The sequence below is a fragment of the Micropterus dolomieu genome, linkage group LG02 (genome assembly GCF_021292245.1).
Source record: "Micropterus dolomieu isolate WLL.071019.BEF.003 ecotype Adirondacks linkage group LG02, ASM2129224v1, whole genome shotgun sequence".
NCBI classification, from domain to species: Eukaryota; Metazoa; Chordata; class Actinopteri; order Centrarchiformes; family Centrarchidae; genus Micropterus; species Micropterus dolomieu.
The window spans coordinates 1,650,534-1,672,582 of NC_060151.1; the positions used below are offsets into that span (position 1 = coordinate 1,650,534).

Here is a 22,049-nt window from a genome sequence, read left to right on the forward strand (position 1 = left end):
AAACATTTTAGTTAGATATATTCATTTATGATCTTACCCCCCACAGTTGAGTTTCCTGCAGTGACTTTCCACAGGATAAATATGTTTGTCTGACTCAAAAATACCGTCTTGTAATGTCTGATTGGAGCTGCTTCTCGGTGTGGGTCTCCCTGCCTTCCATTAGTGTTCATCCACAAAAGAAACAACAACCAGAGATAAAAACAAGACTTCCTCGTGAAACCTTGGTGTTTGCTGAAATATGGTGGATTATTTGTGACAGAATTTATTTTTGTTTTACAAATAACATACATGCACAGACAAACTCTGAATTATTATAAAATATAGTAGGACTCCAGGTGATAATAGTAAATAGGGTTATATTGACATGTTTATATCATTAAACATCTTTGTAGACCGGGAATCCTGCTGGAATTTCGGACAGGTCAGACACTGGAACTTTAGTTTAATTGACATTTAATTAACAAGGCTTCACACTTGCTTCCCATACTTCTGAAACCATATTGAAATTATTTATTGTCAAGAGTCAAAGTCCCGTCTTTGTAAAAAATATCCTACCAGTATTTGTATTTGCTCACCTCACCACAAACTACTAACATCTGTCATGGCTAGCAACTGGCTTAACCAATAAGAGCCTGGAGGAGAGCTAAGTGGTCACAGCACCTAGGACCTTGACTGGGGTAATCCAGGCCAATAGGATTGGGACAGACAGTCTGATGGCTTTGAGCTGGGACCAACAAATGACCCTTTACACATTGAAGCTGCTGGTCTTTCAATTTTATCATCAAGCCCTTTTTCTTTTATATTGTTTTCAGTCCTTAGGCAAAATCTGTTGTTTTCATGTGTGTTCTTTTTAAGATGGAAAAGGGTTGACAAGGATGTTGAAGGTAATGAGATGGGGGTTAGGATCATAACCAAGAGCAGTGATCATCACAGGACAAACATCCAAAACATATATAAAGTAAGTATACAAAAATGTATCACTGTGTGTTTTCTAAGAGCATAAGGCTGGCATTCCGTTACTGTCATCAAATCTCATTAAAGATCAAAACCAACAATATATTTTCTGACTTATCCTACCCTGTGGATGCATCTCTCAGACCCAAGCCTATTGGTTCCTACTGATGATATGAACATTTAAAAACAGCTCACAAATATATTGTTTCAATTTTAAAAAATGCTCAGTAATTTCCTAAACAGCTGGCCACTGTAATATTTATCAAATGTTACTCAAACAGGAGGAAATAGTACATTTGTTGGGGATTATTTTCAGTTGTGGATTAATCCACATTTGGTGCTCTAGTGAGTATTTCCAGCAGCAGGATGGTGTATGAGGGAGTGAGTAAAAAAAACTACAGTTGTTGCTGTAGGAATATGTCAACTAGTCCAATACTTTGGCTCACTGTTTGTAATTGTTTTTGGACAACAATGGAGCGCCTCTGGCACAGAGGAGTAAGATATACCAGGCTTTGATACACACACACACACACACACACACAGTTTGTTAGTAGGATGTTGGTTTAGTCTTCTAATGGGATTCACTGACAGTAAGAAAAACATTGTATGAAGCCAGCCCCTACATAGGTCTCAGCAGCAGAGGAGAGGAACAAATCTAATTATAGATAGACAGACAGAGGGAGATGAGGAAAAAATGCAAGAAAAATAAGAGTGTATAGTGAGGTATTTTACCTGAAATATGAATATCTGGTGGGCAGATGTCAGGAGAAGGTGAGGACACGGGGGCTGGCTCCTCTGTACACATCTGCACCGAAGAAAATTCAAGGTTTTAAACTGCTTTGGTAGGACAGATCTGATTTGTAGGATTGAACTTTGACATGCCAGTAACCTGCTATTCTACAGGAAATTACAAAGTCATTCATCAACAACTGCACATACATAGTGGAGTTTACTGTGGAGGCTGTTGTGTGCCACCAGTATAATTCAGACTTTTACATTGTAAATTCCAAATCAATTCATAACATAACAAACATGTAGATAGATATAGATCAGTTCAATTTGCATTTAAATGATTTGTTAATAATCTTTCAGTAAAATAAAAGAAATTACCTCTAATATACAAATTATTAAATTTAATAACCTTTAAAATTTTAATTACTTTAAATTTCATCAGGAATTGAAAAATCAAAAGATGTTTCATAATGGATTTAAATGCAAAATGCATTTATCAGTTTATTATACATTTACACACACAAGTTGATCAATTCTTAATATTAATCATTATAAAGTTAAACTGTAAGTGTCTTTAATTACTTCAATGACACTTTTCAGGTTCCATAAATACCAAGAACATAGCACATTAAAATCAAGTCCAAAGTACAGTGTACTAGCTTAAAAGACCTTTAAATTCCCCAAATATGGAAGTAATTTTACAATATCATCATTTTCCATTTGAGTAAAATTTTTATGAAAATGGAATAATCCAATTTGTTTTCTGTTTTTTCTGTTTTAAAACCAAAACGGAAAAACATAAACAGAAAACAAAAACAGACATCGGTTTTTGTTTTTCTGTTTTAAAAAAATATTTATTTTGATATTTAATGAGTCCGATTTGTGTAGATTTGTGTTACACTTGATAAACCTGCAGCAGATACACTTGAGCGATGATGGTGCCTGATTTAGTGTAATTAAGATGAGCTTGAACATCAACATATGTGGGTTTTTAGACAATAGCTGCAGTACCGGAGACTGCAGCTATTGTATGTAATATTGGACGTTCAGTTTCTAACTCACTAGCAACTGGAACAGGAACGCTTTCCGGAGAAACCTCCGTTTTTTAAGATTTCTCAAATTAATTCAGTGATAGCCTAGTTGTCAGTACATCCAATGGTACACAGCAAACATAAACTGTTAGCCTATTAGTTAATTTGGTGAGCTGTAAATTCATGAATCACGGACGGATTAAAATGTTGGGTAATTTTCGTTCAGCCTCTCTTGGCTACACTGTTTTGATCCGACCTTTATTTTCTTTGTGAGATGGAAGAATTTAGTAAGTTGCGCGGTGCTGCGAAGGGCCTCCAGCTGCAGTAACGCATGGATTATGCATAAAATTAGTGGGAACGGCCACTGACCGTCTAGTGCGCTGGTTACACTGGCAACACAACCCAAAGTAGGGTGAACGGAGGGGGAGCGGGGGGCTGGAGCAAACAGGGCGAGGGAGAGGAGGTCGCACCCTGGCCGTAGCCTCGAGAAAACAACCCTTGATAAACATATTCGGGTATTTTCTTAGATCGCTCAGGTAACCAGCTGCTTCAGATCAGACAAAATGCTTCCTTTATGCTGACGTAGAATTTTGAGTGTTCGAGGCTCTGTAATATAGTGCTCACTTCTACAATCATATTCGCCACAGCTGATAAGATGTGATGTGACCTGAAAAGAAATAGCCTTATGTAAAATTAAATATAAAAATATTTAGCTTAATATTGACTTTTTGTTTCACAAGATAGCTACACGAACACAAGTCTCCTGATTCAAAGGTTCTGGCCCTCCTTTCACCCCAACCATTTTCTATCACAGTCTTTTCTGTTAAATATCATATACCTGCCTTTACTGTGACAAACTGAGCTACAGGGCTTCCCCCACGGCGTTGACCTATGACGCTATAAGGATCCCCAGTGCGTTACAAGCGCTGATAGGCCTTGACCATATGTGACGAGTGGGGAGTGACAACGGGTTGTAGGGATACAACACCGGTCAAAGATAAAACAAAACGCAGCTCCTTTGTTTTCCGTTATGGGTTTAAAACAGAAAAACAAAACAGATGTCTGTTATTTGGTTTTCCGTTTTTTCCATTTTTAAAACAGAAAAAACAAAAAACGACTTGTTCTTTTGTTTTTTTCCTATTTGGTTTTGAAACTAAATAATTATAGAACGAACCATACGTTGGCATATTGTGTTTTTGATCTCTGTAACAAAAGCATAGCTGACCTCAGGTGATCTGATGTGAACTTTTAAGCGTCCAGAGTTGGAGTTGATGCCAGTAGCTCGCTGTACCCCATTGTGGAGAGATGCGCTGCTTGGAAAAAGTCCTTTCCCTGGGATGAAGGCTATCTCCACCACACTGTCTTGGCTGGAGATACAATACATACAAATACATTGATATAAGCAATTTTATTAGTGACATACAGCACTGTGCAAAAGTTTTAGGTGTGGAAAAAAAATGCTGTAAACCAAGAATGTTTTCAAAAATATCTAAAATGTATCATATCTAAAATCAAATTAATATTTGTGGCCACCCTTTGCCTTCAAAACAGCATCAGTTCTTCAAGGTACATTTGCACATAGTTTTTGAAGGAACTCAACAGGTAGGTTGGCTCAAACATCTTGGACAACTCCCTATAGTCCTTCTGTAGATTTAGACAGCCTCAGTTGCTTCTCTCTCTTCATGTAATCCCAAACAGGATAGGACAGGATAATGTTGGGATCATTACTGCTCCACAGCCCTTCAGCAAACAAACTACCTTCTGCTGCAGCCAAGTATTTCAAATTTTGACTCATCAGTCCAAAGCACCTGTTGCCATTTTTTTGCAGTCAGTTCCTGTGATTCGGTTCGCTTTTTGGCTTAACCACATTGGAACGGACTGACCCGGTATGGAGGGCGTAATCAATTTTCGCTGTTCTAGCCAAAAACAGCGGCGCTTTGTGTCAACAGAGACCGTCTGGCCGGCCGCCATCTTGTTTAGATCAGCTTTGGTGTTAAGTTTCGTTTCTGTCGTCAGATTGAAGTGGAGAAGAAGAGTTTGGCTGCGGTGCGAAAAGTCAAAAAAATCTCCTTTCCTAACCTCCTTTCCTTGACCTTGATGGAAAACGTCATGAGGTCAAGGAAAGATGCAAAGGAGAATCCATAAGGACTTAGGACCGCGGGGCTCAGAGAATCCGACTGCTCTTTTAAGCGACGTAATTATGTGACGGTGGATGTTACTGACGTGACCTGCCGTGATAAAACAACAATGTTCTGAAGATGGACTACAAAAAGCGCATCTTTGACACTGCGCCCCGTGTTGTTGTAATGCAGGCCATCTAAAATCAGTGAAAATCAGCGTTGATAATGTGGCAGGCCACCACAAATAAATCAGTGTGTGGGAAACACCAGGTTATCCAGCTTGATCTTAGCCTTTATGAAGGCGAGGGTGTCAGCATCTGTGACTAAAGTAAAATTAATTTGCTGAAGGGTCCAGTACATAACATGAGGCTACACGCTGCAACATTATCACATAACATAAGACTAATAACAGCTCGCATGGGTCTCAGTTATTGTTGACAGTTTAAGATATATGCATATTAGCAAGTTATGGCATAAGAGAGAAAAGGCTTAATAGCCAAAGGTAACTTACGTGGTGATCAACCTCCTTTATCCGTCATGGTCGGTGATTTATTATTTTTTTATTGTAGAAAACACTTAATGGCTTATTTCAACACGAAACATAAAACATTGTTGAAACAGTATCAGATTACAAAAAAGCCAAAAGAAAACAAACCAAAAGAAAGAAGGTAATTGTGAGTCTTATTTAAGTATCATAATGTGTGTCTGTATTGCAGGGATCTTGCTAAATATGGTTGATGGATTTTATCCTTTGAGTTTGAGAACGTGTGCCACTTTAAATGTTGCCGCAGCAAGGAATTGTGGGACGGCATTCTCTCCTTTCCTTTCGTAAAGGATGGTCTGGTGTACCCTATGCTAAAGGTATGATGAAAGGAAGCATTGAGGCACCTTTCTTTAGCTTTTAGAGAATTCGACCAGCTCTTATCATGGCTGCCACTGAAATACTTCCGGTTCACTTCACTCAGTTAGGAACCTTCTTAAGCAAAAAAGACTTTTCGGACGCAGCCTTTGATATGGCGGAAGTGATCTATATCGGCCTCTGCTGGTGACCCGTAGGTCCAGGATATGTTCGGATTCGTAGGACCTGTAGGATGTTCTGTTCTCAAACTGTGGCCTGTAAAGCATGGGAGTGCTTTTGGTCATATATATTGACTGTTTTTAATCAATATTTCAATGTTTTGGAAGCTTTATGTTATTTGGAACATGGTTGTATGGCGAGAAATAATGTTTTGAAGATAACTACCAATAGAAGTGAACATTTAAACAGTAAATATGGCCAAAAACATGGACATTCGCCTGCTATTTTTTTGAAAGATTTGTGATAACTGTTGTATATCAGTTTCTTTTCATCAAATTTACAGTTACAGTTGTATTCCAGGTGTATTAGAAGATATTCAGGTGTATTATAATCTACCTACTGATGGTTTTGATGGTTTATTGCATTAAAATATAGCTTTTTATTTTTTACCAGGCGAGGATGAAAATATATTTTTTCTGTATTCCATGTAGTCTGTAATGGTAAATTAAATATGTTAATATACAATGGATTTATATTCCTTAGCTTCTGACCTTTCAAAGGAGACCAGAATTATGCATCTAGGCCTAATGGTTGAGGAGGTATGATTTATTTTGGGTATGTTATTTTAGGCGTTTTTCCTAGAAATAGGTGCGAGGGTCCATGAAGGCCACATCTGACCAGACTTGACCAGACTCGGTCTTCAGCAGCCTCACCTTGTTAGCAGAGTTCGACTGTTCCTCACCCAGTTGTATTCCTCCTACATAGCTGTTTCTGTTTCCCTTAATGATTGTGTTTCAACCTACATATTGAATTGGTGACCATTAGCACCTGTCTGGTGTAATTGTTTAATCATACACCTGACAATATGCCTACAAAATCCCCAACTTTATGCAAGTGTTCCTAGAAAAACAGATGCTGTTTTGAAGGCAAAGGGTTTCTGTTCTTCACACCAAATATTGATTCGATTTAGATTTTACTTTTGTTCACTCTATATTGTGTTCATTGATAAATATAATCAATTAACATGTCTATTTTTGAGCATTCTTACTTTACAGCATTTTTTCCACACCTGCCTAAAACCTTTGCACAGGACTATGCATATAGTATATGCAGAAGTAAGCAGGACGATTATGGCATCACCCACCTGAATTTGACTTTGTTCAGCATGCTTTTGGCCTCCTCGTGGGTCACACCTATCAAGGACTCCTTGTTGATGGCAATGAGCTGATCTCCAGGCCTCAGACGTCCATCCTGCACCACAAGGAGACAGAGCCTTTTGTCAGGCTGAACCACACAGGTGCACTATTTCCTTTAATGGCTCATTCTGTTGTTCCTGATTTCTAAATCCACTTGATTTATGTCCACTGGGCTGTGTGTGCATGAGAGTATAGGCCAGTGTCAAGAATCTTAGAACTTGGCCAAGTCTTATATTATTATTATTATTAATAATAACAAATTTTATTTATAAAAAACTTTTTAAAACAAAGTTACAAAGTGCAATGAAATAAAATCAGGCAATTACAACAATATTAAATACCCCCCCCCCCCTCTTCCCAGCGACGCTTCAGATGATCAAACATGAATTCTGTGTTTATACAAAGGGCTAATCATATTCAGATTCAGATTCATTTTATTAGCCATTTGCAGTATAAAACCACATTGGAAAAGAATATGCAAGAAGCTCAAAGTGCAATGTCACCACATAAAAAACATAAGAGACATAACATAAAACAGACAAGCAATTGCCACAAAAAACTCAGTAATAAAACACTATTCACTAAAGTCCATCCATAAGATATAAAGTGCCTAATTTAAGGTGCTTTGTTTAGTGATCACAGCTTGGGGAACAAAACTGTTGAAATGGCGATCGGTAGAACATTTGACAGAGCGATACCTTCTCCCTGAGGGAAGCATCTCAAAGAAGGCCCCTGCAGGATGGCCTAATGCATCATTAGCAAGTTTTAAAGCTCGATTCAAAAGTGTAGCTTTATATGTAACCTCCAGGAGCGGCAAAGTACAGCCAATGATCCTGCTGGCTGAGCGAACCACTTTGTTCAAAGCCTTCTTCTCTTTCAAGGTGAGATTACCAAACCACACAGTAATACAACTAGTTAGGACCCTCTCAATTACACAATAGTAAAAGTTCAAAAGAATCTTAGTGTTTTGAGTGAACTCTCGAAGCCTACGTAAAAAGAAGAGGCGCTGTCTCGCTTTCTTAGCAATTTTAGTCGTATTAGAGCTCCAGTTCAAATCATGTGAAAGAGTCGCACCTAAAAATTCACATTTCTCAGTAATCTGCACATCGGAGTCATGGATAGTAAGAGGCACATGATTCCTATTGTGACAAAAATCAATAACAAGTTCACATGTTTCTGAAGTGTTCAAAAGCAAGTTATTTTCCTTGCTCCATTGAACAACATTCTCCACCTCCTCGCGATAATGAGATTCATCGTTTGAACTAATCAGCCCAATGATAGTTGTGTCATCGGCATATTTGATTATCACATTATTAGCATTGGATGCTTCAAGGTCATGAGTATACAATGTGAACAATAGGGGGCTCAAGATACACCCCTGCGGTGAACAAGTGCTAACATACAACTCATCTGAAATCCAACCATTAATTTTGACTATTATTCTGACATGACTTATTTGCCATTCAGATAGTCCTGTTTTACTTAATGAGAGACTGCCAATTTCTTTTATTTACTAAAATCATCCATAATTGGCAGTGGATTTACTGTTCTTCTGGGAGCTAGTCACCAGATGTGCGTTTAGCAGATCCGGGCTTGGAGGGACACCTGTGCTTCATTTGGAGAAACACTTTGTGGGCGGGTAGGTAATACTTATAGTTTTTCTGTGTGTTATGTTACACTTCTACAGTGTATGGTTTTTATGTGTTGTGTTTTAATCTGTTCTGTGTTATTTTGGGTAGACCCCAGATTGTCTTCATCTCAGAGGCAATGTCAATATCTGACAACCTAATAACATATGTGATATGTTGCAAAATACTGTCCCATTATACAATTTCCAGTAATGTCTCTGTACACCATTTTGGGCACTTGCAGCCTGCCACAGTCACACTTAACAGGTGACATCGACAAAGTCTGTGAGGGTTCAGGTTTTAGGTTTTTGGCTGGAGATTGGGATTGGGTCAGCCAGCAATACAAGTGCAAATGTACATCTGCACATTTCAAAAATCAAGTTTTAAGGACTTAAAACCTTTTTCCCCAACATATGAGCACCAGTTTTAGGATCAACATTTACAAGGTTTTAAACTTGGTAAACAAATTAAGGCTACATTCAGACTGCAGGCCTTGATGCTCAATTCCTTTTTTTTTTACCAGATCTTTGATCGGAGTTGCACATGTGCAGTACCTAGTTAAGGACTACTGGCCAATCAGAAGCAGAGTAGGGTGGGTCATGAGAAGTCGGTACACACGGCTTTGGTTCAGCTGTAGGCTACATGTTGCCGACCAGTTAAGCAACATGGACTTGAGCAAGAGTTTTAGAGTGGAGAGTTATGGTGTTTTTGATGGCGTGACTGACTAGCTGCTAGGCGAGCGTTATGATTACTATGAACTACTAAACATTTATTGCCATATGCCAATGTACACAGTTCATGCTTATGTTCACGTGAAGGAGATAACTGTCAATCATGTACTGTATTTACTTGTGTTCAAAATGACATTAGTCCCATGCAAATGCTTTATGAACCTTGCAAGCCCGCAATAATCCGAGCTCAAACTGAGGCAGGCTTTGTGAAGCTAACATGCTAATGCTCATTACTCTTCACCAAAAGGTGAGAAAAGATCATGTGGTGACCCAGACTTTAGACCTTTGATTATCTCGTCTGGTAACTGCCTTGGGGAATGGAGAGTCGCTGGTTCGAGTCCAGCATGGACCAGTCATATGGAGCGTGGACTGTTAGCTAGAGAGGTGCTACTTCAACTACCTGGGCACTGCCGAATATGCCCTTCAGCAAGGCCTTGAACCCCTAACTGATTGGGAGTGTAAAAACCTTATTTCCCCTAGAGGGATTAATGAAGTTGTCTTCTTCTTAGCATGGAGTTTTGCCACCTTATAGCCACTACAGTTCTGAAACATGCATTGCTGCATAATTCCCCAGCTGACTCATCCCAAATTCACAGTGCATGAAAGGCTAGCTTGCTTCCTGTATGACACAGGGGATTAAGAGCTGGGATTTGGAGGAAATGGACAACCTGCTTCCATAAGCAGAAGACTGAGGAGCTGAAAAAGTCAGTAGCTGTAGTAATAGAGCCAGGCATTAATGTACAGTGTCGAGGGAGTTAAAGAGACTTTATGACAGTGTGGATACACAGCTCCGCTTTATTGTGCCTGTCTCTTAGACAGTTGCATGTAGTCTTACTAGCCTGTACCATTCACCATCTGTTACTGGGGATTTAGAGTCCATAGGTCAGAGAAAAACAAATGGGCCACAGGAAATCTCATACATATATGCCTGATGCACTACAGCCTTATTGCTGAGAAAATTGTTAAGTAGTGATGCTGGATTAATGCAGTATGTGTGGAGAGATGGGAGAACGTTTTTTTGTTGTTTTATTCAGGATAAATGCATGACTACAAGAGCTTCTGTGTACCTTTTTGTGCTAGTTTGTTTATTGACTTGAAGCTGCATTACCTGCTTTGCGGCTACTTGGGGGCAGTGGAACAAGTCAAGAACAAAACATCTGACATATTATTAGCTTTAATATTCATTATGGCAAATGTGATCAAACCGTCCAAACAGACAGACACAGACATTATCATTCATTGGAATCATGTTTAAATGTAAGGGGGAACTGCAGAGTTCATGAAATTATAGCATTTAGCCCAAACTATTACATGACATGACCTATTCGTTTCTCAAACTAGGTGAGAGAGAGCAAAAATATAACACAAGTCAAACGTTTTGTCAGGATGTTGTGAATACAGGAAACAAGCAAAGTGGCCCACACCCCAACATACAACACTATTGTAGCCGTTCCAGCTGTAACATGTGTGTAGGGCTGAAGGATTTTGGAAAATAATCTAATTGCGATTTTTTTTATACCAATATTGCGATAGCAATTTAATATGCAATTAATTTTTAAGTTCTTAACCCTCTGTATTATTCAAAACGGACAAGGCCCGAGGAAGAATAGCCGCGACTCTAAGTTTTCCTTTATCGCAGAGCAACGTACCTAGCCTATACTACGAGGTCTAGAGAACCTTAGGTAAATTTACCTTTTGTTTTGTTTGTTTAAAGTTCATCAGACCGTTTAATTCTCGCAACTCTTAATTCAGAAACAACCAAGTTTCTTTTAAAGCTTTATTTCGGTTCAAATTAACTTCCACTAAGTTGCTCCCAGCGACAAACGGAGTTGGGGCCAATCACGTGAGTCAGTTAGGATCGCGTCAGAGGCAACATCGAGGACATCAACAAACACCAGCCAGGGCTAACGCCCCTATCACTGCAGAGTTCCAGCAACTAACAGCCAACTAGGATGGGTCCCCGGGACAAACCAGCTAGCAGAAAGCCAGTCCTGGCGACCGGCTGTGTGGCGCGCCAAGCCGCTGAGGGACCACGAACACCAAGGAACCGAGCAGCTAGTTGAGGAGCCGTCTGAGCACCATACCGGCTGAGAAAACCAACAAAGCACTAAGGTGGTGTCCTTAATCTTTTAGTCTTTAGCTTTAGTCCTGAAACACTAGCTCAATTGAACTTAGTTATCATCAGTGTTGGGGTAGTTACTCAAAAAAGGTAATGGATTTCACATTACTACTTTTTTTTTAAAGTAATGCCTTACTTTACTAGATTTCTCACTGCTGAAAGAAACTAGTTACACTACTAGTTACATTACTTTTGGATTACTGCGTAACATAACCTGTGATGCACAATAACAATAAAGTTACACCTCATATATGCCCAGATCAGTAATAAGGCTATTATTATTATCATATGCAGCCATTTTGCTACAATTATGCTTCACACAACAGCTGCGGCGGTGTTTGCGACTTGACCTTTCTTTTCTCCGTGAGAGAAGAATTTAGAAAGTTGTGTGGCGCTGCGGAGAGCCCCCAGCTGCAGTATTGCATGGATCATGTGTAATATTCATCCAGCCAGAGGGAGCGATCACGAACCGTTCACAGCGCGTCGGTCGTACTAGCAACACAACCCGTACCGGAGAGGGAGTAGGGCGGTGGAGCGTACAGGGCCAGGAGATCGCGGAGCAACCAGCCCTCTGCGGACGGTCGGTGATCATTCCCTCTGGCTGGATGAAGTCTGACGCTCCGCATGATCCATGATGATAGACGATTATAGAGAGTAATGTCAATAAAGCATGCTGTCAGTATTTTAGAGACCCCCCAAAATATCACAAATCATGCTTTTAGGGGAGCTGATGTCTTATTAAGGGGTGCTAAGCTCCCCCTAGCTCAGCCGTAGTTCACACCTTGGGTAGGAGTCTCTCAAATCGCCACAGAGGGTGTCGCTGTCCTTTCGCGAATCAATATGAAGTAATAGCTCCACCCCTCAAAAGACAATGCAATTTCTGCGTCCTCATGAACTGGTGCTAAAGTCAAAAGTTAGGTCGGAAAAGTGTTACGCAAACACGCACGTAAAGCGACGTTTGATTTATTTTCCTCTCCTCCCCTTAAGCGGATAGTTCAAGAACCAGTTTGCAAGTAACGCGGTTATTTCGTTATTAGTAACTGTAATGTGATTACTGAGGTTATCAACAGTAATGCGTGACATTGCTGTATTACAAAAGTAATCTGATTACAGTAATGCATTACTTTGTAACATGTTACCCCCAACACTGGTTATCATCCAATAACTTCCATTCGTCTCTTATTCCTTTAGGTCATATATCCTTTCCACAATCGCCAAAACTAAATTCACATTGAACCCCATTACTTCTGTTATACATTATCTGTCACTGATGGCATTCTCAAATCAATTTTATTTATATAGCGCCAAATCACAACAACAGTTATCTCACAGCGCTTTTCATAAGAGAGCAGGTCCAGACCGTACTCTATGATGCTATTTACAGAAGCCCAACAGTTCCCACCACACCCAAAACTTCCTTTTAAGAGGCAGAACTATGGCTCAGGGTGGGCGGCCACCTGCCTCGAGCGGTTGGGGGTGAGAGAGAGGGGGGAGGGGGGCAACATTCTGGTTGTTTAGTCATTATTGTTTTATTTCTTTGATATATTTAACCTCACTTTAGTTGTAATAAATCTTCACTTAATCACAGGAATTTGTGTGTGTACTGTTTAGCTCCAGGTCACTGGACGGAAGATTCACCCTTTCATACGAGACTACTGATTGTTTAAACTAACTGGTCTAAAATAACTGAGCAATTATGTTTCATGTGTTCATGCTTCCTCTGCAGACTGGTTTACTCTGGCATGTCATGTGACCACAGTGTATTTGCAGCCTTTGCGATTAGAAAATCTCATTTTATCACATCACGATAATATCACAAATGCAATTAATCGTTCAGCCCTACTTGTGTGTGAGGTAGTTTAATGACTTGCCCACTGATATTCAGCTTACTTTCTAGTTGTAGTTAAAATGAGAATAAGAACAGAGGGTCTCTCGTGATTTAAGATGACATAAATGTGTTTTTAAAGACGGTTTAAAACAAAAGTTTAAATAATAAGTTTGCCTCCCTGATGTCTCCAGAGGTGTTCCAAAGTTTGGGGGCATGTTTGACAATGGCCGAATTAAAAATTTTACTTTGAGGAGGGTTTCATTTCAGGTTGAGAAGGGTCAAACTAAGGCTACATTTTTCCAATGAAAAAAAAATTTGTTTGGGTGATGGTGCTGATGTAAAATTTAAAACATAACAATCTAAGATGACCCCAAAACTCTTAACATCAGATGCAATCAGAGTTGACCCATTAGCAAACTTCTGGGACAGTATCACTCTTAAGTATTGTGGCCAAGTAAAAGGATTTCCATCCTGCCTTCATTTAGCTTTAAAAATATGATGTTCATCCAAATATTGATGGCAGATCCACAGATTTTAAGTCAGGTCAAACTCGGAGGGTCTCCGGCCTAAAATGAAATGTACAATTGAGTATCATCAACATAGTCTAGTCAATCTGAGTACATGACCCAAGGGATCAAAATGCTAATCAAGCTGATGCTTCATCTGTAGTGATAATGTGGCCTGGCTGTTTCTTACTAAGGCATATACTGTTAGAGTCCCTGCCTGTAATCAACAGCTTTCATCTCAGCCATGTAAAGAATCGCAATGCAGTTGCGAGGCTACACATTTCCAGCATAAGGGCAACAAGCAACACTGAACAGTCACAAAAAGGGCAGTCAATGTGAATTTATAAAGATCTTAAAAGGTCTTTTTAGAGATAAGACTGCACTGTAGAAGAGATGGGTGTTCATAATGGGACTGATAAATTTTCCGTCTGACTTAAAATATAGAGAGAGAGGAAATCTAAACATGTATGACAGCCACATCATGTTACTTGATAGAAATCCCATTTGTACATCTTGTTTCAAATTGTACACACCAGTGCTCAAACAAACTTTCCACAGGGATCATGGGATATATTCTTAGCCCTGAGGCCCTCTCTGTGATTCACTGGCACTCACTGGCATCTTGAATCCAAATGATGTAAAACCTTGCAGGACATATGCAACAAAAACATCTGCCAAGGAACAGCTTTTTTCAAGCATACATACACAATTCCTGCATTCTGTGTCTCCCTCCTTCTTTCATCTCCTTTCCTTTGTTGTCATTTTGCCCACAGTTGATTGTGAGTGGGTGGACAAAGAGGCAAGGGGGATGGGATTGGGGGGGAAAGTAGAAGAAGCTGGAGAAAAGGACGACAGGCAATGATATGTGCAAACAGGAGGGGTGTGTAGTATTGTTTCAGTGCACCAGCCACTAATCATTAATTTAGCATATTCGCAAACTGACAGTAAGCACAGCTGAAATGTTGGTAAGAATGCTTTATTGCACAGAAAAACTACAGTAAGTGCAGCAGGCCAAAGCTGAAGCAGGAAGTGGGTGAAGACAGGTAGGGTAATAATTTGGCTAACCTGGGGGTTTGATTGCATCCTGTCCTGTCTGTGTTCCCAAGATCTCATCGATTAACTTCATAGTCAACTCTTTATTTTTGCAGTATCCAGCATTTGTTGCCTTGTTTCTGTCAATCACAAATGACTGTGTTCCTGGTATTCCCAGAGACACTGAGGCCAGGGGGCAGAGCTCATCCATCATGTTAACCAGCAACTTCCAGTCAGGATAAACTGAAAATTCACTTTTTCGCTCTCCCACCTCAACACCTGCTTTTTTCCACCAATGCAGGATCCCACAGCCCCAGGCCAGTGCCAGGGCAAAAACAAACAATCAGCTGCTTTCAGGATACAAAAACTAGATGTGTAATGATCCAGAGATTAAAGTAGAAGTCTGGCGATATTCTATATTCTTCCTTCTGTCAACAAATTCCAAAAAACAAAACAAAACCAACAATGAATAAATCTTCTTCCTCTATGCCATAGAGCTCCATTGTTGTCCAAAAACTATTAAAAACATATCAAAAGCCTCAGCTTTGCACTGAAAGCCATGTTCCTCCATCATCATGAAAACACAATGTAGTTTATTTTGAGCATCTACATTCTGTTAATGTTAAATAGTTCCTTTGTTAATAACACAACAAGTGCACTATTTCCCCCTGTTTGAGTTGTTAAAAACTACAGTGACCAGCTGTTTTTAGAAAATTAACATTGTTACACTATACATTGGTGAGCATTGTATGTCTTCAGTGGGCCTAAGCAGGGACTGCAGGTGCTGCTACTTCTCCCGTAGAATGTGTGTATCTAAAACTCTCTGCATTGTAATTGTGTGTGTGTGTGTGTGTACGTGTGCTTGATAGGGAAGCAGCAGCTGGGTGATGCCCTAAGCAGAGCTCTCTAGCTTGATGGCTGGCCTTCACACTTGGTGTAGTGTATCTGTTCCGGGACTCAGGAGCCCCTCTAATAGAGCAGCGCTGACACCAAAACAACACAAATTCCAAGAAATATTCAAGCAGTGATTAACATTCTTTAATCCAGCATGAATGCCTAAATATTCAACAGTATTTAATAAGCTGACAGGACGGTATTTGTCACTTTATGGTAATTTCCTTCGGGGCAGTCAAGGTGACACTACTGATAACAGAGAAATACTGTATATATTCTGTGTTTTAGGAGAAACTTGGAAGGAGTTTTCGCATAGTGTTCTATAACTTTGCACTACTGATTTTACTTAACAGAATTTTTAGAAGTTGCACCCCTGCTTGGGACACAATTTACAACACTATTTGTAGCGCCCTCATTAAAGAAAAATGCACTAAGAGCTCCCCTTTCCCCAGATAACACCTTTCTTCACCTAATCTTTTGAAGATCATTTTTACTCTCGTTTTTATCTATACAAAATTTTCATTCATTACCATAATTCATTGCAAAATGACAACAAAAATTCCAAACTGCTTTACAATTTCAGAGAGAGCTGCTGTCCATGTCCAAGCATAATCTCTACAAAACTCTTCAATATCCATGTGGGACTGACTATTCCAATATTAGCATATACACTCACCGGCCACTTTATTAGGTACACCTGTTCAATTGCTTGTTGACACAAATAGCTAATCAGCCAATCACATGGCAGCAACTCATTGCATTTAGGCATGTAGACGTGGTCAAGACAACTTGCTGAAGTTCAAACTGAGCATCAGAATGGGGAAGAAAGGGAATTTAAGTGACCTTGAACGTGGCATGGTTGTTGGTCTGAGTATTTCAATCCAATGGCCTCCACAGTCACCAGATCTCAATCCAATAGAGCACCTTTGGGATGTGGATTCTCATCACGGATGTGCAGCCGACAAATCTGCAGCAACTGCGTGATGCTATCATGTCAGTATGCACCAAAGTCTCTGAATTAAGGCAGTTCTGAAGGCAAAAGGGGATCTGACCCCGATACTAGCAAGGTGTACCTAATAAAGTGGCCACTGAGTGTACATAAACATATATAACATCTGAATATGTATACAAATCTGTAGGATCTCTGCACTGATTAGCTGGTTTATTGTTGAGAGGATTCATTATGAATCCATACAGTTTTAGATGATGATTGTGCATTTTACCTCCACCAGCTATTATAGGTATCACTGGGTACTGTACGTGTCTTGTGCTGTGTAAGATGAATGCAGACCAGCCTCTGAACCAGGCTACTCCTTGCTTGTTACTTTGAGAGTTGAGATATTACATTTTTCCAGATTGCTAGCTGTATTAATTTGTACATTTTTAATTTAGTATAGGTTGATGCCAAACACATTCGTCAATTTACTTTGGGGCAAAAATAGAAAAACTGAGACAATTAAAAAATTTAACTGCTCTCCTCAGTTAGCTAAAAGAGTAAAGGTCCCACTGACCTGTAATCCAACACTGCACTAAATTCAAAGCAACACAATCACATTTTTACAAAGGTTTACACATGTTACCAGTTAGTTTTAGAGTTGATTTAAATATGTTACTGGTTACTAATAACTTCATGGCCTGGATCATGTGTGATGCAAAGCTACAGTAGGTGATGCGCCCAGTGTGTGTTGGACTGAAACTTGACTAGGATATTAAGACTGAGGATCTCTGCCAAAGGGCTTGAGCCTTAGGGTGTAAAGTAATGAAGTACAAATACTCCGTTACTGTACTTAAATAGTTTTTTTTCTACATTTCTAAGCCAAATTACTCATCAAAAAGAGAGAGAAAAGCATTCAGTGCACCTGAGTACAGCAGCAGTGAAAAACAAATGAAAACAGCAGTCAGGTAAACTTGTGTTCTCTCCTCTCAAAGTCTGATGTCAGTAGTAGACTAATGTTAGGTTAATGTGCAGCTGCAGTGCATCTCTCCCTAGTCTGTCTGTCCTGCTAACCCAGCTGGGCAGTAGATGTGATGACACTCCTCATAGGCGCAATTTATAAATGTATTAACGGAAGCCTGAGGGAGCCAGTCTGAATAGGCCTGGTGGAGCTGATAACATGGATATATAGAAAGTATTGTTATTTATAGTCTAATTTACAGGTGCTATGCTTAAGTTTGTCAGTAGAGTAGATGCTTGATTGGCCCCCACACTTCTTTATGACTGAGTTAGGGCGCAGAAGTCTATTCAAACCAGCACCATTTTTCTAGAAGAGGTTTCCATTCAGGCTTATTACAGACACAAACTGTTACTGTTGAAGGATGCTTGTAGTTAGAGCACTGTGGTGTCAGGTGTGACTGTGTAGCAATGGCAGATTGTTTACATGGCTCATGAGTCAGGTAGGAGGGCCCCATAGCAGAATTTTGCTTAGGGCCCTAGGGAAGTCAGGACCGTCTCTGCTCTCGCGCTGTTAGTCGCAGCCAGTTCGTGACCGAGTGATAACGTAACTGGTAGAATTTGGCAATATAAACATCTAAAAACTGAAGCGCAAATATGCTCTGTTTGGGGCTGTGAGCTGCACTTTATCAGTGGTGTTGAAGTTAACATCTGGGTGGATTTGTGGTGACATTTCTGCCTGATCAAATGTCTTTAATGCCTGTAATGTTTAAAATCCTGAATGTAACCATGTAAAACACTGTAACTTTGTTTTGAAAGGGGCTGCATAAATTAGAAACAGTGCCTGTTGTTTGCACTTATCACTTTCAGTTAGCGATACTTTATTTTCAGATAATGTTACTTTCAGTTCATGTCAATTCAGATAACTTTCTAACTTTCAGATGCTCTTACTTTATGAAATCAGTTGCCAAAATAAACACTGTCAGGCCCTCTAATCATCTCACGTAAAAGTCTGTGGCATGTCTGAATTCAATAAATGCGTGTCTGCGTGGTCATACATATTTGTGACCACTATGAGGGTTACTGTATGTCTGTTTTTGACAGCTAGTCACAGAAACAGGATCTGCCAGCTGTGACCTTAGCTTCGCTCAGCAGTATTTTACACTAATCTAAGGCTAAAAATGCAGAGGTCTGCACAAGCACATTTTACTTCCCTTCCTCGTCCCTCTGTCTCTCCTCTACTATCCTCCATCGTGTTCACTTAATTTCCCTTCAAGTAGTCCCTCACTGCTGCACTGCATACATCTCAGTCATGTATTATCCAGGTATCCTTGTACACATGGTAGCTCCGCTTTAATCTTGAGAAGCTGCAGAGCTGCAGTCTCTATTCATTCAACTTACACTGTAATTTTCCAGCTAAACTGAGGCTTTTTGATGACCCTTTTCTCTCTCTCTCTCTCTCTCTCTCTCTCTCTCTCTCTCTCTCTCTCTCTCGCCTGCCATTCACCGGTCTTGTGCAGAGTTTTGCGTGCATGCCATGCTGCCGACCACTGCACGCTGCGGTTCCCCACGGGTCTATTTCAAGTAGCGGTCTATTTAAAAACGATATAATATTCTTTGTGTGGTTCATCAGTGGTGATAAATTATCCGAAAGTCCCGCGAGGTGCGGACAACTCGGCACAACACCAGTGAAGCTGGAGCTCCGTCTCTTCAGCAAGTGTTCCTCTGCTGCCACTACACACACACACACACACACACACACACACACACACTACGCCTACACATGCACACCGACACCCCAGGGTTAGGGTTACAATTTTGGATTTATTCACGCACTTTCAAAACATTTGTTAAAAGTTTTATTCTTTTTACATGTTTATTTACAGCATTAAATATTGAAATGTGTATTGTAATAGGCTGTATATTAACTTATTCTATGTAAAATCAGACGTTGAGCACCCCCATATCACCAAAATGGCATGATCCTTGTTTCGACTGAGATTGACAGTCGAAACAGGCTCTGCTCATCGAAGCATTGAATCTTCGACTATTCCGGGTCAGCCCTAGTTCATACTGTTGCTCCCATACTGTAAGGCATTTGTTAGCTGTATTTGACTGTAGGTGGTAGACATCACTCTCATTTTAAATTAGTTTTAAGAAATCACATTTTATTTATTTATTTATTATTAGTATTATTGTGATTTAATATTGTTTTCATTATTAGTACTATTATTAATTTTTATTGATAGTTCTGACCTGCTCTATGAAAAGTGCAATGAGATAACTTCTGTTATGAATTGGCGCTGCATAAATAAGTAAATTCCTGAATTACTGCCAAAGAGCTACAATCCTAATGCATTTCATCCAATCAGAACCATGGCTGCCACCATGGAAATGTTACTAAAACAAAAACCGTAGACCAGGAGTGTCCATCTGTCTGCTGGTTGTCTAAAGGCTCGTGCAGACTACACGAATTTAGTGTCGGACTACACAACTTGCCGTCTTGTGACAGGAGTCTTGAAGTCGTTGTGGCGTTTACACTACAGGAGCTGACAACGACTCTGTCACCCAATGCTGGTCTCCAAACCACGTTTAGTCAAGAAAACACATGTGAAACGGGAAATGACGCGAACCTACACACCAAACAGCTGTTGTTTGTTATTATAAAGATACCAATTATAAAGACAAAGAATCTGGGTGAAAGAATGGATTAGCACAGGCAGGTAGCAGGGATTGTCTAAGCTACAGAGAGCTGGAGGTAAAAAGTGTTTTGCAGTGAAAAGTAGCTGCCTGCTCTGCCAGCTGCCTGCTCTCATTGGCTGGATGTGGATGTCGAGTCGGCCGACTCCTCCAGATATTTGACATGCTAGATATCTGGCTGGCATAGGCGATGTGTCTGAAATGTGTCGGGGAGCCATTTTGATGGGTCGTTGAGTAGTTCACACATAACGACTGGTGACTGCCGATCGATCGCTGATTTAATAGGGGTGGGAATCGCAGGGTACCTCACGATACGATACATGATACATCGCTCATGATAACGCTAATATCACGATACAACAATTCTGTGATAATTGATATCCTAAAGTGATACATCACGATATCTGTCTATTAATACAAAATGCCTGTGAAAAAGTTTACTATTTATTTGCTGCAAATCTAAACTGTTAGAAAACAGCACAATTCTGCTCAGTCTGTAAATAAAACTACAGAGCAACTATGAAAAATTATCAAAACATTTGTTTATAAAAAAGGCACATAAAATGCAAATTCGCTTAATTTTTTACTGCAAATACAAATTGCTATGTACCACCTAAGTCTAATCTGTACATCACATTATATTAATAACTGGTCAGTGACACAGCGTTGTGCTGCCCTTTCTCTTCCTACTGATAGGAATACATCAATGTAAACCCTGCTACTGCTAATTGACTGAAGCTAAGTAGGTTTGGGCTTGGCCAGTACCTGGATGGGAGACCTCGTGGGAAAACTAAGTTGCAGCTGGAAGTGATGTTGGTGGGCCAGTAGGAGCATTCTGCCGTTAAATGGCTGCCGTGCATCACCCAGGTGGGTGCCACACATTGGTGGTGGTCCCCCCGCTTCACTGTGAAGCACTTTGAGTATCTATGATAAATCGCTATACAGGTGAAACTTTTTTGCATATCGTGCAAAAGTTCATTTATTTCAGTAATTCAACTTAAAAGGTGAAACTAATATATTATATAGACTCATTACATGCAAAGTGAGATATTTCAAGCCTTTATTTGATATAATTTTGATTATTATGGCTTACAGCTTATAAAAACCCCAAATTCAAAATCTCAGAAAATTAGAATATTGTGAAAATGTTCAGTATTGTAGGCTCAAAGTGTCACACTCTAATCAGCTAATTAATCTAAAGAAAACAAGAACTGGTCTGTTTCTCAGTGGTCCAAAGTCCTCTTTTCTGATGAGAGCAAAATCTCATTTGGAAACCAAGGTCCCAGAGTCTGGAGGAAGAATGGAGAGGCACACAATCCAAGATGCTTGAAGTCCAGTGTGAAGTTTCCACAGTCTGTGTTGGTTTGGGGTGCCATGTCATCTGCTGGTGTTGGTCCACTGTGCTCTATTAAGTCCAGAGTCAGCGCAGCAGTCTACCAGGACATTTTAGAGCACTTTATGTTTCCTTCAGCAGACGAGCTTTATGGAGATGCTGACTTCATTTTCCAGCAGGACTTGGCACCTGCCCACACTGCCAAAAGTACCAAAACCTGGTTCAATGACCATGGGATTACTGTGCTTAATTGGCCAGCAAACTCGCCTGACCTGAACCAAGAGAAAGATGAAAGACATGAGACCGAACAATGCAGAAGAGCTGAAGGCCGCTAAG

The 22,049-nt window shown here is 40.0% G+C and overlaps 1 protein-coding gene across 1 annotated transcript in view; it reads right to left on the bottom strand.

Annotated features, from left to right (window-relative positions):
• si:dkeyp-72e1.9 overlaps positions 1 to 22,049 on the bottom strand; it is a 104,160-nt gene that overhangs the window by 7,137 nt on the left and 74,974 nt on the right. Inside the window, exons 10-13 of the mRNA XM_046030507.1 lie at positions 7,000 to 7,106; positions 3,943 to 4,084; positions 1,687 to 1,759; positions 38 to 149 (exon numbers count right to left, since the gene is read on the bottom strand). Coding sequence (XP_045886463.1) covers positions 38 to 149; positions 1,687 to 1,759; positions 3,943 to 4,084; positions 7,000 to 7,106 — 434 coding nt within the window. The remainder of the gene's footprint in view (positions 1 to 37; positions 150 to 1,686; positions 1,760 to 3,942; positions 4,085 to 6,999; positions 7,107 to 22,049) is intronic.